This window comes from Anthonomus grandis, chromosome 2, assembly GCF_022605725.1.
Source record: "Anthonomus grandis grandis chromosome 2, icAntGran1.3, whole genome shotgun sequence".
Taxonomy (NCBI): Eukaryota; Metazoa; Arthropoda; class Insecta; order Coleoptera; family Curculionidae; genus Anthonomus; species Anthonomus grandis.
This window is the reverse complement of record NC_065547.1, coordinates 27,550,197-27,567,754: the sequence shown is the minus strand read 5'-3', so window position 1 is coordinate 27,567,754 and position 17,558 is coordinate 27,550,197. Positions and strand designations below refer to the sequence as shown.

General features: G+C 34.6%; 1 protein-coding gene across 4 annotated transcripts in view; it reads right to left on the bottom strand.

Moving 5' to 3' along the window:
* LOC126733581 (myb-related protein A) overlaps positions 1-17,558 on the bottom strand; it is an 89,147-nt gene that overhangs the window by 34,923 nt on the left and 36,666 nt on the right. For all 4 annotated transcript variants that reach the window (XM_050436931.1, XM_050436928.1, XM_050436929.1 and 1 more), the window contains exons 4-7: positions 16,085-16,507; positions 10,726-11,020; positions 6,543-6,949; positions 4,117-4,416 (exon numbers count right to left, since the gene is read on the bottom strand). In XM_050436931.1, coding sequence (XP_050292888.1) covers positions 4,117-4,416; positions 6,543-6,949; positions 10,726-11,020; positions 16,085-16,507 — 1,425 coding nt within the window. The remainder of the gene's footprint in view (positions 1-4,116; positions 4,417-6,542; positions 6,950-10,725; positions 11,021-16,084; positions 16,508-17,558) is intronic.

Sequence of the window (17,558 nt, the reverse complement as noted above, 5' to 3'; positions counted from 1 at the left end):
ATTCAATTATATCACTTTCTTATTGTATACGCCTAGATGTTATAATTTTACTCTGATTTTTATTTTATTTTTTGAGGGTTAAAAATTGAATCTTGTGGTTCTTTGTGAGAGAAAAATTGAAAAAGTATTCCATAAAAAAAAGATATTTCGGGCCTTTCAACATCTAAATCTCATAAATATATTTAATGTTTTGGCGATTATTTTGGATTACGAAACTAAAACGCTGTCATACAAATTTAATTGTTTCTCCAAAAATTATCAGTTATATTAATTAATTTGATTAGCTGAAATGTAAAGATATTAATGTGCGCGTTTTTATTTAATATTAAGTTGTCCTTGCCTGCTTCATTGATGAATCAATAATTGAATATTCATAGGAATTGACTAAACACATAATCGTCAGACACTGTAATGTTCTTTCATTAGGTCGTTTATACCATTTACCTAAATAATCAAGGGCAATCCCTGAAATGACGGATAATTTTAGTCCAACGAGGTAATAATGATGGTATTACGGCGTTTATTATTCTTATTATTATTATTATTATTATTATTATTTTAATTGATTTTAAACAAAAAATCAACGATACCTAATGTAGGATGACCCGCCAATGTGATGATTTTTATTAAAATTAGTACCACTTTATTCGGATATCCTTTACATTAGAGAGGTAAAAATTTGTACAGGGGTTTTTTTTGGCGACGCTGATTAAGATTCCGTGGTTATTTTTTTCCTAAAATAGCCTCTAATATGTTTTTTATAAAATTTTGCTCCCTTTGAAGCACCATAAATACGACCCTGGAACTAATTTGGCATATGCCCAAAAAGTGTTTGTCGAGCCCTATTTCTTAATTTCTCTTAAATTTATATTCCAATTTAGATTCCAATTCTCTTAATGTGAAACAAAACGCAAAGTCCCCCTTGTTGCCATAGCTTTTAAAAGAATTAATTCACTAAAAAAAGTACTTACTGCAGGTTTTATATAAACCAGAGATATTGCCTGCAATGTGCAGGTTCTTCTACTGTTTATCTAAAATAGTAAGGACAAACAGTATCCACTAGGGTGGCAAAGGCCCCTTAGACTTATTAATCAATTTAAAGGCACAACGGTTATAGAAACAAAATCCGCTTTTACTACCGGTTATTTACTAGAGCCACAAGAGTAGAAAGCTTCACCTTCTTGAAAATACGGAAATCATTTAAGCCAAAAAAGTCCCCATAAAACACACTTAAATGATGTTTTCATTCGAGACAGGACTTGTTTTTTCCATTTTGTCTAATTTCATAATTCTTTAAGGATGTTGTAATATATAAGGTTCCTACTTGTTCTGTGGCCCTCTTCATATTATATACGTAGAAAGAACCACAGAACAGATATGAAAAAAAAAAACATATTTATATGGATTCATATCTAAGGAGGAATATATTTTCTTCTGTTTATGGAACATTTTTGATTGTTGCTTTTTTTCCTATAATTTAGTCTCATGCTTACTTTCTTTTACCCTTGAATTAAATATCAGATTTCGATAGCGCAACGGTGCAACTGTGGAACCTACTGGTTCAAAACCCAAAACTGATTTTTAATTTAAATATTTATGGTCAGTTTTTACAAAAGGATGATGTTGGGATTAGGCGATTTTAGTCCCAGTGTTATCGTATATCGGATATTTATGTAGTGGTCTTCGACCAATCATGTAATGTTTTTCATTTAAACTTTGCCTGTAGTGAGGAATATCTCATGCCGCTTAGTTCATTGAGCGAAACATATCACCCGTAATTTAATTTATGTTTTATTTTATTATATAAGTTTTGAGACCAAGAGACTTTGCGTTTTGTCCGTTGTTTCAAATTATATTAAGATCTCTTTGAACAAAATGGACGAATTCTTTCAACTAGATTCTCTTAATATGATCAGATTTGGTGTCATTATCTTAATATGAGACCGACACTAAAAGAGTTATATGACTATAGAACGAGCAGGACTACGTCCTACATCATACAATGAACACAATAAATATTTTAATTTAATCCACTTTTAAAAGAACATACAATAAAAGATAGCTTTAGAATGAGCATCTGACTCAAACAAGTTGCTACAAACTGGAATAATCGTGAAAAAAATGAGATTGAGATAATCAAAAATCATGTGCTTCCCAATGACGACCAAGCACCGAAGACCATATCCGAGAATAGCCCAATAAGTGGTTCAAGAACTGGATAATTTTGTGTGTATTACTGAGAAGAACTGCATTGCTACCCCCGAACTGATTTGCAAAATTATTACTTAAGTTTTAGAAGGCAGGTGCATTAACATGATGCAAGATCCAACTATTATTTTCCCATAACTTTCCAAGGCCGTTTCTTATGAACTCTCTCTCGCGCTTTTACCAAAGCTTTTAAATAATAAGTTTGGTTTACAGTTTGAGCCTCCGGAACTCATTCAGTCATCATGGTGCTTTTGATGTCGAAAAAAACCTTGTTTTTTTTTCCATTCCAATGTATGGATTGCCGCTTAGTTTCAACATCTTATTAAAATCTCTCATCAATTCCGGCTGTTCATATAACCTCGCAAGAAAATTTCAGCAGATCTGTTGACGGCCGAGGTTTTGGATAGAGGTCAAATTTTTTGGGGTCAACTACGCACAAACTTTCTTTATGGTAATTTTATTATATAAAACATGTGATAGATTCTTTTTTTTTATCGACGTTTACCGTCTCAGCAATCATCAAAATACTCATACGATGATCTCGTATGAGATCTTGCGCAATTGAACCAGGAATGATAAACCTGGACGCTGGATATCTTGGGTGAGGGTTAAATCCAATAGCACAAGGTACATGTAATGAATTTACAGTAATATTCGGAAGGCCGAGAGAACACTCTCAGAGGGCCTTCCGAAAACCGTTTATATAATTCGAAAACACGCGCACGAGATTCTTCACTGTACTTATTTAACGAGACATTTCATATTGGTCCTTTGATGGTGCTTTTCGTTGCATATCTTTATCCGCATGAGAAAAAACCACGCTCGTTTCTAGCATCTATAGGAAATATACTTCTACAGTGACCAATAAACACCAGCCACCTCATAATCTCACTAGGAGAAAGAGTAAAAGTTTCAAGATCTGTGAAGATAACAAGAAAAACTTAAAAACTTATAACCTCAGAACATTGAAAGTCTAGAATTAGTATTGCCGCGGACTCTGTGCAGTTTGTTTGCTTGCAACATCTCTGATGCAATGATGTCTAATGCTTATGCAGAAATATAAAAAAAAAACACTTTATAATATCATAAAAAATTGTCATTTATTTTGACACGCACAAAACATAACATAACGTATATTGTTGATTCGACCAATAAATCTTTACCAGTGAAGTCGTCCAAAAATATTTACATGATAAATATTTATTAATATGTTATGGTTTAAATTATAAACAATATTACCATTTATGAACTCTTTCTGCGTTTTTTTAACGTACTTCTTTAGAATAAAGGTACTTTATGCTTAACAAGAAGCATTTTTATTTAGTTTTTATTTAGGTTTATAAACACAAGGCCGTTTGCCAAATTAAAAACATCAGCTTTTGCTTGCGGTGTCGCCAATCCAAATTTTTTAGAAGCGGTTTTAGGAATAAGAATGTTAATTTTTTTTTTTTGCTTTGAAGATGTTATTTTTGCTCTTAGAATAAGATGTATCTATTTCTACTTTTTATTTTTAATCCAAAATCTAACACCAATAAATTGGTTTAACATTATCATATGTGTTAATATATGGCTGAAAATTTCCTGTTTTGAAAATGCGTGTAAACTTGACAACAGAGAATCGATGAATGTTTGTGTTAAACAAAACATCCTCCTTGCACCTGAGTACATGTTGAACCCAAACAAAGTTTTATATATATATATATATATATATAAAATAATCTATTATAGTCTTTTAATGTTTTAAGGTTGAACAGTTAAAGAATACAATAGATACCAAAGCCTAAGGCAACTGAAGTAAATCCATAAAAACGAAGACCTTGCTCCTGGGGTATAACAAATTAACACAATTTAATTATTAGTTCGACAACTACCACACAAACAAAAAATTACAACAAACAACAAACTTACCATAGCCGAAGAAGTTACTGTGCTCGTGTCGGTCTCATACTGACTGTCCTGATCCTTCTTCATGATTTCTGTGATGTCTTCCAGTCTGGACGAGGGCGTGTCAGGCAGATTTGTTATCGGTCCAGATTTCTTTTCCAGATCGGCCAGTGCCTTTTTAAAGGGTGTGGGAGTGCGGGGCGTGTCGCCGTTCAAGTAAAGACGCGTACTCGGCGTACTGACTTCAGAGGTGGAAGGACCTGCAGAGTCAGTTTTCAGCGAGTGAAGTCCTCTTGGGGTGCTTAGGGGACTGTGTTCCCGAAGCTAAAATTAAAAATTTTCTTTTTTATTTTCAAATAAAAAAAATTATCTAATTATACCCATAAATATAATACCACATTCTGGCAGCGGTTTTAGCATCAAAAATATAAGTGGTACTAAAGTTATTGATGGCAACTGAACTAATAACAGAATTAATTATTAAAAGTTTGTGGTAGAAAAGATTTTTTTTAAATGCACGTATCTTATAGAAGCACGGCGTCGATCTGTTGGGGCTAAATGAGATCGTGCATTGGTAAACTCGATTCCTCATTATTATGATTGTTATTTCGCAAAAAATTTTTTTTTTATTTGACGCATTGTTTGTGTTAATATTTATTAATATTTAGTTTTTAATAGCAGCTACTCTTTAGTCTATTTACGGTATACGTTGGTGTCTGACGGCTAACTGTGCTTTGTTTTTTTATTTGGTAATTTATCTTTTCCTTTCTCGTTCCTTTGCTCGATAGTCTAAATTTAAGAAGGTCTAAGGATGAAAGTCAGAAAAAAAAATCAAAAGTGGACTTGAACAGGAGAAGAACATGCTCGGCCATAACTATAAACTCTATATGCCAATATAACACTAGTTATACAATATAACTTAGCGACTAGATGATAAGCTTTTTTATTAGAAAGAGAAAATAAAGTAATAATAGAAATTTAAAGTAACTATTTTACCATAACATTAATTTGGTAGTGCCCATGAAAAGTGAGGTATTATTTAGAACAGAAGACGAATGAAAAGAAAATAATGCAGGATACAAATGCTTTAGTATTTTTCCTGAATATTATATTTCTAATTTTGTCAATATTAGAAAAGTTCTGGTTTGCCAGTCGCTAGGAACGAGTTAAAGCCCTAGTTGGTTCTCTATGCAGGGCAAGGAAGGAAATAGCTTGACGGGTATGTCTTGATGATATATGAATGTCAGTATTCTCCAATACTTGCGGACATGAGTTACAGGAATGAAGAATATAAGAAAACCAACATGTTTGTCAGATTTCTTCTGGTTTCAAGAGTTGTTAGATGTTAAACCTCCTCCACTTGATAATAGTTAGAAGTTTATAAGGATTGGCTAAAGGAAGTTTTTTCCTGCATGCCATATATGTCTCAGGAATTTATCTTAAACTCTCTCAATATTCTGAATACTGTAAGAAGGGAACCACACACATGAACCATATTCCAAGTGAGGATGCAAGGGAACAATAAGGTAGCCGAATGGAGACCTTGGTATGAAAATCTGTATAATATCTCTTGATCTCAAACCTAACATTTGAAGTGATTTCAGATATATGGGGTATAAAACTTAAACGGCTATCAAGTGTCATACCCAGGTCTTTTATGGGTGAAACAGATTCAAGGATATTATTATTGACGTAGAAAGAATGACCAATAATATATCAACTTCGACTGAGTGATATTTTTTAACATTTAATTCCATAGAATATATTAATGCACCAAACAGCCTGGCAGCACTGATTTTACTATCAGGTACATAAACAAAAAGAAGTGAAGGATAGTGGTGATATTGAATAACAAAGATCTTAAGTGTGACCCTTGTGGCGGACCAACTAGCACAGGAACCTTTCTAGATTGATAGACTTGGATTCGAATAACCTGAATTCTATCAATTAAATAACATATAATCCACTGCAGCAAGAATCCATCAACACCCATTCTCTTTATTTTATTTAGTAACATTTGGTGATTAACTCTGGCGAAGGCCTTAGAGAAGATTTGAAAATCTTCTTCCAGGGAACTGACCAGAAAGTCAGCAACCACTAGAAGATTTAACTAAGTAGAACGATCAGCAACAAAGCTAAACTGCTCGACATCGATACTGTTGTATTGAAGAGAGAGAGAGAGAGAGAGTAATAACATCGCCGATACAACTTTCAAACCTCTTAGGAATGGTACATTTTACATACACTACATATTCTTAGCTAGTTTCTACTTATGATAATGGTTGGAGATACTCCTCAATCAAAACTTCGTGCTAAATTTAAAGCGGAAAACAATAGTTCGAAAATTCGAATTTACCATTTGAATGATACCCACTATATTACACACATAATTAGATTATGCATTTGCAGAGGTAATATAAGTAAAAACGAATAAATTCAATTTACTTTACCTGCTGTCTGGGAGTCTCAGCCTTGGCACTACTGACAATTGGCAGCTTCTTCGGGGTCGAACTAAGCGCCACATCGAAGCTAATGTGAGCCATGGCGGGACTATTTAAAAACTGCGATGGACTGAAGGGCAGCTGCTTAATCGGAGAACCCAAGTTTGTCCGTAGGGGGCTGAAAATCGTCGGTTTGGCCCCCTCGAGCATCTGACTGAGGTCGTCCCTGGTTATTTGGCTGGGGCCCGGTTGCTGGTTCAGGTACAAGTTCTCTTCCTGTTTGTTGTGTTCTTCGCTGTCTCGTCTCCTGCGAGCGCGTGCCCCCCTTCGCAGTATCGGCGGGGTGGAGGCGCGGGGCGGTTGGTGGGACGAAGCGGTACTCGAAGTTAGGGTTTGGTACGTTTGGGGCTCCAAAACTGAAAAAGATATTAATTGCTTATAGCATAAAAAGTCTTTTTATTATTTTAATCCCAGAAATATGGCCCTCAAATTTATATTAAAGTCCGTCTAGTTTTTTCCTGAAAGCAGTCAGGCCTTGGGATGTAGCTAGCTGACTTACTTACCGTGAGCACGCGTAAGCCAGCCGCTATTGACGAAAAACTTGGTAGGGCGGTAAGATCAATAAAAAATAAACTTTGTTATCCCTAAGCTCAACTGATAAATGAAAAACCAATCAAGATATAATAAATTACAGAGTAATTTGTGTGCAAAGCCAAATAAGCCCTAAAAGACAATTAGAATTATTACAATCAAATAACCTGCTAAATAATAATCAACATTGTGTTCTACCAAAAAAAAAAACAATTACAGCTGTCTCTCAATGCCTGGAGTTATTATTGGTGGTGTGAGTTGCCCAGGGCAGGCTAATGTAGGTGTAAAAGGCCTATCTTGAATCTTCTTTTTTCATTGTCTTTGTCAATGACATTGAGGAGTACTGCGACATAGTCTAGGCCTGTTCTATCCGCGGAAGACACAAATATTTTACTAAGCAGTCCACATATACAGGGTGTTCCGTTGATCATGTTACAAACTTCTAGGGCAGATAGAAAACGTCAAAAGAAAAACAAAAGTTCATATAAACATGGGTCCGGAAAAGCTTCCTCAGGGAGCTAGAGCTCTTTGAAAATAACCTTTAAAAACTAGTTTTTTTTTAATAGCTTCGGAACTACTTTAGCTACCGCAACCAATTTTGGGAGGTAAATTATTGTTAGTACGTTTATTCTTTTGAACCTACTAAATAAAAAAAATATTTACCAGGGGCTTCAGAATCAGGGGGATATTTGGTAAATTTAGGCCCATTTTTTAAGACTTTAATTTCTGCCCGTTTGGGCATTAGATTATGATGTTCCTATGCTTTTTACATAAAAAAGGTGCTCTTATTAAAAGTCGGTAAATATCACCGTTTTTGTGGAAATTGACTAAAACCAAACTAAGATACAGCACCTGAATTAATTATTTTAATAATAATAATAATAATGCTAATTCATTGCCACTGTTAGTATTTTTTAAATTTGTCACTATCAGTGTTTTTTACATGATATTAATTCCCTTTTTATTACGGTTAAGCAATGGAAGATTACACTTTTGCTGAATACGCCGATATGCTTTTAATTTATGGGGAAGTTCGATGTAATGGTAGAGCTGCTTCTCGACTATATGAAGAGCGGTTTCCCGAAAGGCGAATCCCAGCTCACACACTTTTTGAAAGGGTCAATCAACGGCTCAGGGAGGCTGGCTCCGTTAAAAATAAAACGCCAAGATAATGGCGCGCAAAGGAACATCCGAATCCCGGATTTTGAGGAAGAAGTGCTTCAGCGATTTGAAGATAACCCATCAGTAAGTACTCGAGCAGTAGCTGATGCGATGCATGTAAATCATGTTAGGGTATGGAACGTTGTTAATGAACAGCTTCTTCGGCCCTACCACCTGCAAAAGGTGCAATCATTAGGACCCAATGATTTTATGCCCCGCGTGAATTTTTGCCAGTGGTTTCTTGACCGGTGTACAGCAGAACCTCAATTTCCAAAATATGTCCTTTTTACTGACGAGGCTTTATTTACAAAAGAAGGCATTTTTAATTCTAAGAATAATCATGTGTGGAGTGAGGAAAACCCTTATGGTATTCATTTTAGGAGCTATCAACATAAGTTTTCGGTCAAAATGTGGGTCGGCATTGTTGGAAAACGCTTAATTGGTCCAATTATGTTGCCTCCTCGTTTAACGGGAAATATTTATTTAATTTTTTTAAGAAATGTACTGCCAGAACTATTAGATGATCTGCCCCTAAATAAACGACAGAACTTATGGCTACAACACGATGGAGCGCCAGCTCATTTTTCACTTATTGTCCGCGAGTTTATAAATGAAAATTTTGGAAGGCGCTGGATTGGCCGCGGAGGCCCTGTCACCTGGCCAGCGCGCTCACCAGATTTGACACCCTTAGATTTTTTTCTTTGGGGGCATATGAAAAGTCTCGTATATGAAACTCCAGTCGAGTCAGAAGAAGACCTGGTGGCCAGAATTTCCGCAGCTGCTGAAGTAATCCAAACCACGCCTGATATTTTTAACCACGTCAACCTTAATATGGTGCGTAGATACAATAAATGTATCGATCGTGGCGGCCGGCATTTTGAGCAATTAATATTTTAAGTTTATTTTTGTAATACCAATCTTTAATAAAATTTGTTTACGTTTCTAAAATTGTTAATTTGTTGGTTTTTTATTACACTTAAAATCATTTAAACATTTTATGCCTCAAGGTAATTAAAGTGACAGTTAATTAATTTGAGTACCAATTTAATAAAGTGGCTACCTTTACTTTTTTTAAACATTTATTTTTTATTTACGCCAGATTTTTTTTTAAATTGTTTATTAATAATAATAGGTAACTCATTTTTGTATCTCATAACTTGCTTTTCGTCAATTTTCACAAAAACGGTGATATTTACCATTTACCGACTTTTACTAAGAGCACCTTTTTTATGTAAAAAGCATAGGAACATCATAATCTAATGCCCAAACGGGCAGAAATTATTAATTATTTATTAGCAGAAGTCTTAAAGAAATGGGCCTAAATTTACCAGATTCTGAAGCCCCTGGTAAATATTTTTTTGATTTAGTAGGTTCAAAAGAATAAACGTACTAACAATAATTTACCTCCCAAAATTGGTTGCGGTAGCTAAAGTAGTTCCGGAGCTATTAAAAAAAAACTAGTTTTTAAAGGTTATTTTCAAAGAGCTCTAGCTCCCTGAGGAAGCTTTTCCGGACCCATGTTTATGTGAACTTTTGTTTTTCTTTTGACGTTTTCTATCTGCCCTAGAAGTTTGTAACATGACCAACGGAACACCCTGTACATTTACCAGACTTCTAAGGAGTGCAGTAGTGTTTGTGTGACTTAGTGTTAAATCGCGAAAAAAAAATATTACTGATGTTCTGTGATTTTTTCTTTTTTTCTTTCTTAGATTTTAAATTGTAATATTCTGGGAATTATTTATTTATTTTATTAAGTAATGGCGAAGGCGCCAGACTGCCAAATATAATTCTTTTAATTTTGTTTCGCGACCTTCGTATAGTACCATAGCAGTTGCATTGGGTACAGCGCCAAAGCTGCATGGGTACTGCAGCGCCATCAAGACAAAAATAGACAGACGTTCTTAAGTTTTCGCTCTTATTGAACGTATCACACAATTACAAATTATTTACGCTCTTTGATATTATCAAAATATATATATTAGACTCTAGTTCTGAAAACTCGATGTGCCGCGGGTTAAAAACTAGGTTTCACTTTTAAAACACTGTGATGTTCACCAGCACAATACTATACTAAGCAAAACATCTGCCTTATGGGCATTAATGTGAGTGATCAATGGCCCACGAAAACTTAAACATGTAACTAAAAAGTTCCTCTAGGTTATTTGTTTTACTCATTTCACAAATTCTTCAAATTTTAAATATATGAAAAGCTGCCACTGCTCATTTCTGTAAGAAGTTTAATATGATGTAGAATTTAAAAACTAATGCACTTTTATCTCTGAAAAACTTATTTTATTAACTTGACTAGAACTTATAACTTATAAATTACCCTCCTACTTATGTAATTTTTATGCTGAATACAGATATTATTATCATTATTTAATGTTTGTATTAAATTTTGTAACGTGTATATAAAACTTATGATAACAACTTAACTCACTTGACTTAATATTCCTACTGTTGACCTTCAACGGACTAATGACCGTCGGCGCATTATAGAACTTGTCGAACTTGTCCATGTCGAAATCGTTAATGGCATCTTCATTCATGGGGGTCAGTTTGACAGGCGAAGGCTGACTCGGAGGATAGCTACGGGCGTAGCTGTGTGTCTCAGCGATGTTGTTCGCCACCACCTGGCAAGTGACAGGCGAGGGCTGCAGTCTTTCTAGGGGGCTAGGAGCGCCCATCGAGACGCTGGACTGGTTGCTACCTTGGTCGTATACGTCGACCCAATCCTGAAAAAAATACCATTAGATTTTAGTTATATTTTATTATCTAGAAGGAATTTTTCCAATAAAAAGACAATTATAAAGTATGCTTATTTTGATATAACTTCTTATATTGTAAAGTGAATGTTGTATACGATTACAATTTTTTCTATTTTACCAATTGACACTGTGGTGTGCTTTGCGAGACAGCGCTAACCAAGAAAAATTGTACAACTAAATGTTTATACAGGCTGAAAAAGTTATTAACTTCGTTAAAAGGTGGTTGAATCTTAGTTGCTGTCTCTCAATGTCGGCAAGTCACATTTTATACGTTATTCCATAACTAGGACTGAATTACCGCTGATGCTTGTATGTGTAGTGCAAAACTTAATGCTATAAATAATACTGGGTCTACCAATAGTGATAGAAGTTTAGTGGACCATGTACGCAAAATGGTATTTGTCAAAACGCGGATCAAGCGTCAGTTGTGTTAAGTATACTTTGACATTTCATCATGAATCGTTTAAGTCAAGAGCAACGTATAGCTATTGTGAAAAGGTATTACGAAAATGCGCAATCGGTTAGAGCCTGTTATCGTGCTCTTAGAGAAGATTTTGGCCATCGGGGACGGCCTTCTGAGCTTGCAATAAGGCGCACAATTAATAAGTTTGAACGGGAGTACACTCTTAATAATAATATTAAGCACAACAATAATAATAAGCCACTAACGCGACAAAAAAGTGCAAGGACCGCTGAAAATATCGCCGCTGCAAGAGAAAGTGTTGACGCCAATAACAATGTGTCTGTTTTGCGCCGTTCTCAGCAATTAGGCATTTCACCAATGTCTCTGTGGCGCATTTTGAAGAAAGACTTAGGCCTACATCCATATAAGATGGTTCTAACTCAAGAATTGAAGCCGGTGGAATTATCGGTCCAGAGCGCTACCGCGACATAACAAAATTTCTTTGGCCTGCAATTGATGGTGGAGACTTCGAACAGAATTGGTTTCAACAGGACGGAGCAACATCACACACCGCTTGAGCCACAATTAATTTATTAAGAGAGCGTTTTGAAGATCGAATAATTTCGCGACATGGCAATATCAACTGGCCACCAAGGTCCTGTGATCTTACTCCCCTGAACTTTTTTTTTGGGGATATGTGAAGTCGAAGGTGTATTCTAACAATCCTCAAACCATCAATAAGTTGAAAGTTAACATAACTAGGGTTATTCGCGAAATTCAGCCCAACTTGTTAGAAAAAAAAGTGATTGAAAATTGGGTTCATCGTCAAAACGTCTGCCGCCGTAGCCCAGGTAGACATCTTAATGATATTTTGTTTAAAACATAATGTTACATAATAAACTACAACATGAAACATCAATCGTAGAAATTAACCAATTCGTTTTTATTTTTTAGCAATTTAAACGTATATCATTCTTATTGGTATACCCTATATAAGTACTGTTTTTTGACAATCTTTTGAAATGAGACTCCTTCCCATATATTTAAGATTTTAGGATTGATGCGACCCCTTCTTAGAGGTTGTAGGTATGAATGTGATTTTGTGATTATTATTTTGTTCTTCGTTCAAGTATTCCCATAATGCTAGAGGGAGTGGCGGGGAAGGGGTCAGGCTGAACGTACGGTGGTGTGTTACAGGGGAAGAGAGGGTATCAAGAGCTGCGTTACGTAACGGCAAAGTTTCAAATTTCAAAGCTCTCCCGCGCACGTCATTCTACTATGGATCTCCTGCAGACGGGGTTCTTTCCAGATTTCGGCCATCTATAACATATGATTTTATGCCTATACCAATTTGCCAAGATTTAGAAAAACCAACGTTGGCCCAGAAAAGCACCTGCAGATTTGCCTCTTTTGCTCATTATATCACCCGATTTCGAAAATTTCTTGCAGATGCCTTATGAGTTCTACTGCCTTTCTGTTCAGAGTGAACAGAAAGAACGAGTATGCAATAAATGTAGTCTTATCTTAGTATATCTCTCCCCAGTAACTCATTCGCATGAGGCACAAACTAACCCATATTACTCAATTTTTTATTCTAGTACTTTTCAATACTGAATGCTTGTGAAATATAATATATTCATATGATTTCAAAAACAACATGCTGCTTAGCAGGTTTTTTTAAGGACAAAATTTATTTGTTATAGACTTTTAAAGATAAAAAATAATAAATATATTCATCACTTGTGTGGAATTATTGTATTCACTAAAACGAGAAAAATTAAAAAGAGTTATTTCAGAGGTTCTCAAACAATTAAACTGATATTCTTCATGCCAGAATGATTTTCGCAAAATTCATATCCACGTTTAATGTTTTATTATTATTTGTTAAATCTATAAAATAATAAGTAGTTTATTACATTTCTAAATGTTCATTTATTATTCAATGGAAATAATGGATATTGAACAGAACTGCATTTATGTTAAGGAAGTAAAAAGATTTTGCTCTAAAGAAAATACCATTTACTTTGTGATAGCACACAACCAATTGACGCATCAGGAATTGTAAGGAATACTACACACAAAGCATAAAAGTTTATGTTAAAACTTAGTCGTTTAGTGAAGTTTTGAATAATAGTTCAAGTAGGTATCAGCCTTTGAACTACATTAACATTTTCATTGAAAAACAAGTATTTTCTAAAAACTATTTTTTTTTGGTAAAATAAGAAAATTCGTTTAACGACGAGTATATGTATATATGTTTAACAATTTAAAAAAAAAAATCCTTTTATTTGACATACTCTATTCCGCAATATTTTATAAAGTTATATATCAAATTAATAAGAGAAAAATAAAATACCTATCAGTTATACTAAACGAAGTGAAGTGATTACTTCACTTAACGCTAAGGCACTAGGAGGGGTGCAGTAAACTCAGATGTAGATAAAACGAATAAAGTTGGCAACAAACACAGCAACATGTGCGTTTAAATTAATCTTTTTATCGATATATGCAACGCAAAGTGTATCCATAATAATTCTTTTTACTAACAATTGCCTTTAAAATGTTTTCACATTAGGTAGAATGGCATATTAGCCCATTAGCTATAATAGCATACAAATCTCATTTCACATGGTTGTGCTTTAACCTCATCTGAATCAGTCAATTTGCCGGCTGTCTCTGATCAAGTATTAAATCACAAAACTTACCTAGAATAAGCCAGAGATCCGTAATAGAATTTGGTCTTTTTATTCTTTACACACTGTAGTCTAGTGACAGTATTAGCAATAAATCCCTTGAGATTGAAAACGTTTAAAATGTTTATTGATATTTTAATAAAGCCCATGGATTTATAAAAAAATCTAAACTTCAAAATAATTAAACCTATGATGGTTCAATAATGATTTAAAACAGGGCCGTACGACGCTAAACTTCATTCAGGCTAAATCATTTTATAAGTAATAGGAAAAAATTAATACTATAGTGAACCAAAAAACTCACTCTGTGTAGAAAGCTCAAATAATTTTTTCTGCACAATGGGCTTGGAAAATTAAAAAAATATATATATATTTTCCCAAAAATAAATACAACATAAGTTTATAAGACCAAGGACGTTTATTTCAAGTTGTTAGGGTAAGTATTTGCAAAGTTATAAGGCTGCTAGTCTGGGGTTTTTTATACCTCCCGAGATTCCGTCCCAATTACGCGCTACGTCATAGACGCCGACGCGACGCGACGGTGTATTATAGAGCGCTCGCCAGCCAGCCAGCCACAGCCTAGTGCCCAGGCGTTATTTTGACAAAGCAGCGTGCGCGGTCGACATGCTAGCGTCGGTTGTTGCGTCCACTTGGGCGCCTATGACGTATCATCCCGGCCGCGCTGGTACAAGGAAAAAATTAAACATGGCGTATTTATTCGAACTTTGAAAATTAATTGTGAAGTAACTATAAATGCTAGAGAACTGAAATAAATTGCTACATTTAAGTTGGAGCCTGCTTTTTTTTGCTAAAAAATAATCGAATTGTCGTTTCCAAGCTCATTGCCAAAAATGTCATAAATAGCCGGGATGTGGATTATCAACCAACTTTTCAATGAACACCTAAATCTTATATTGATTATTAATATGCATGAGTCTAAAGTGATTGACTATACTGATCCAATTTTATCTTTAAAAATTAGCAAAAGAGGCAAGACTGCAATGATATTACTACAAAAATAATGCAGACCATGAAAATATAATTATGGTTCCCTTGACAATAATTGATAGATAACAAAATTTGATAAATGAGTCTTTATATTATCATGTGTTTTCAGCAATACAAAAATCGTTATTCTGTATAAAGAATGGGCTCTTCAGATGATTATATCAAAAAATAAAGGCTTGGTATTGAAAACACAGAAAGAAATATACTTAGTTCTTATATTCATCTTATCTCATTTTATTATTTGAACTTTTAGCAAACTGTACCGCAAAAACTACATTTCTTGGGGTGTATCTGGATCCAAGACTACCTAGGAGAAACATATCATCTACTTATGCAAGTTACACTTATCTCAATATCTCTTTTTGCTTCCTATCCATGTTACGGTCCCATCAAGATATACACAAAGAAAAAGCCTTTGGACACAAGCAATGTATGAAATGGGCAATGGAGATGCCTTCAGACATTTATGATTCTTATGAATATTTTTACTTTGCATGAATTGTCCATATGTCTTCTATGCATGAAATAAAATATTCATCTCTCTAGAAGCTATTTAGATAATTACCGTACCGGGAATAATGAATTCAGTTTCAGAGTATTTTTTTAAAATAAATTACTACCAATTGTTAGGGCCTTTGGAAACAACCAATTCGAAATACCTCAACTTTTATAACATTTCTATCGGTTAATGTTTTTTACACTTTGAACAGTACTTTTCACCAAATTTTAATCATCTCTCATCATATGAAAGCAGATTCGAGCGGTCAAGTACGAATCGTAATATGTTTGTACGATTAGTAACCTGCGCATGCTTACAAGTAATCACTGAAAATACTTTTGAGAACAGCAGATTGCTTCAAAAACAGCAAAGCCAGTGCTAGGGACTAAGGCCCTTAATAATGCTTAAAGACCATAAAATATGCTTACTTCATTATTATACAAAGTGTTGATATTATCCTGCTGCTTATTAACGAATCCCGAGTGGGACAGCTTAGTAAGACTGCTCACATCCACCTGCTTCCGTTGCTGGCTTTTCTTTTTGTTTTTCCTGCCGTCGATGTTCTCGTATCGCCTCCTCATCGTCGAATTCCAGTGGTTCTTAATGGCGTTATCGGTCCGGCCGGGTAACAGTTTAGCGATCCTAGCCCACTGGTTACCCAACACCTGGTGGGCCTGATAAATGATTTCGTCCTCCTGCTCAGTCCACGCCGATTTTTTGATTTTCGGATTCAGATGATTGTGCCAACGTTCCCTACATTGTTTGCCTATGCGCCCCTTTAAATGGCGGGCGATTAGGGTCCATTTTTTAGCGCCGTATTTGTTCACCAGCTCGATCACTTTTTCGTCTTCCTAAAAACAAAAGAGGAAAAACAGATAAATACTTTTGTAAGTAATAACACTGTTATTAGAGGAGTATCGCAGATTCGGATCAATAGATATACATCAACATTTATTCAATCTAACCTCTCCTATGGGTCATAAATTCATGAAGTAAGATAATGGTGGCAAATTCAAAGCACGAAGAACGTCATGTTTGGCTTGTTGTGGTTTAGTCAACAATAGTTGAATATCTTGGTAGCCTTAGACACAATAATTTATACCTGAACAATAAAGGTTAACTCTGTATAAAGTGTCACATTAACTAAATGTTGATCGTCAAAAAAAATTCTAAATGACCTAGAAGATTATTGGTATCATCAAAATAGTTTGATTAAACATTGCCCCTTACTATTTTACCAATTGAACTTGATTATAATAATGCTAGATAGCGAAAGAAACAATGAGAAACACACAGTTTTTACAGCTTAGCATAAAGCAAAGAAACGAAAACTTTGTCAAAGGCTTTTGAAAAGTCCAAATAGGGTCAACCCTCTTCATGCTGTCACCAATAATGTTTTAACGAGGCCAAAATTTGTAGTAGTGGTTCTGTTGCCTTCAAGAAATCCATGTTTGTTGTTTAGTGTCCTACTTACTAGTAAATCCGATATTTTGGGTATGCCAAATTGAAAATATAGCTTTATAATTGGATATTTCATATTTGTCACCAGAAAAATCTATATATTGACCAGCATAAGTAGGCAACCAAAGTATATTCACATTTTTTCACGAAAAAAAAAATTATCAGCTACAGAAAAAAGTCCAGATATGGCAAGGAAGTAATGTCATTAAAAACCTATTAAAGTGAGGCCATATAATGAGTTTGATGAGATTGAGAAAAAGATTATCACAACCGTGGTTATGTAATAATGGTTTTTCACAAACGCCCAGAATTTTACAGGATTTGATGATAAGCTTAATGTCATTGATATAAAAATTACTCGATCCCAGACTAAGGGACTAAGTCCCGATCACCATCAACATCATGAGATGTCATTGATTAGATTGAGAGTCTAAGTTGATA